This window comes from Opisthorchis viverrini, assembly GCF_000715545.1.
Source record: "Opisthorchis viverrini unplaced genomic scaffold scaffold20308, whole genome shotgun sequence".
NCBI classification, from domain to species: Eukaryota; Metazoa; Platyhelminthes; class Trematoda; order Opisthorchiida; family Opisthorchiidae; genus Opisthorchis; species Opisthorchis viverrini.
This window is the reverse complement of record NW_008763661.1, coordinates 1-539: the sequence shown is the minus strand read 5'-3', so window position 1 is coordinate 539 and position 539 is coordinate 1. Positions and strand designations below refer to the sequence as shown.

The window sequence follows — 539 nt, the reverse complement described above, 5'->3', positions numbered from 1 at the left end:
GATTTGACGGCGGACGCGAAGTTGGAGGTGTCTGGTCCGTCGATCGGGCTTCCGTCGGCACAAGCCAGTTTGACCGGACCCCAATTTGATGTGCGAGCTCCGGACGTGTCAGTCGGCGGAGATTTGGGAGCGCAAGCGGATGTTGGTGGCGTTGCGGACGTGAGTGTGAGCGGAGGTTTGGATGTGCCAGAGGTGTCCGTACCCGATTTGTCTGGTGAGTTCGCATTGCCGGGTGTTCCGAGCTCGTTGGATGTTGATGTGAACATGCCCACTGTGCAGGTGGATGCGACGGCGCCCGGCGTGCAGGTGAGCGTGCCACAATTGAAATCTCCCGATGTGGGCGTGGACGTTGGTCTTGGAGGAGTTGGGCAGGTGGATGCGAACGCACAGCTCGATGCTCCGGGTTTCGCATTGAAGAAGCCGAAGTTTGGTTTCCGGTTCGGGAAGAAAGCGAAGAAACCGAAAGCGGTGGCACCCGAAGTTGAGGTTCCTGGAGCTGGTGTGGATGCTTCGGTGTCTTTGCCTGCTGTGGACACGGG

At 59.2% G+C, this 539-nt stretch overlaps 1 protein-coding gene across 1 annotated transcript; it reads left to right on the top strand.

Moving 5' to 3' along the window:
• Positions 1 to 3: 3 nt before the first annotated feature.
• Positions 4 to 537, top strand: T265_16261 (hypothetical protein; the record flags this gene model as incomplete). The annotated part of the gene is made up of 1 exon (XM_009179839.1): positions 4 to 537. A coding segment is annotated over one exon (534 nt), but the record flags the coding sequence as incomplete, so codon positions are not given.
• Between the last annotated feature and the right edge of the window lie 2 nt (positions 538 to 539).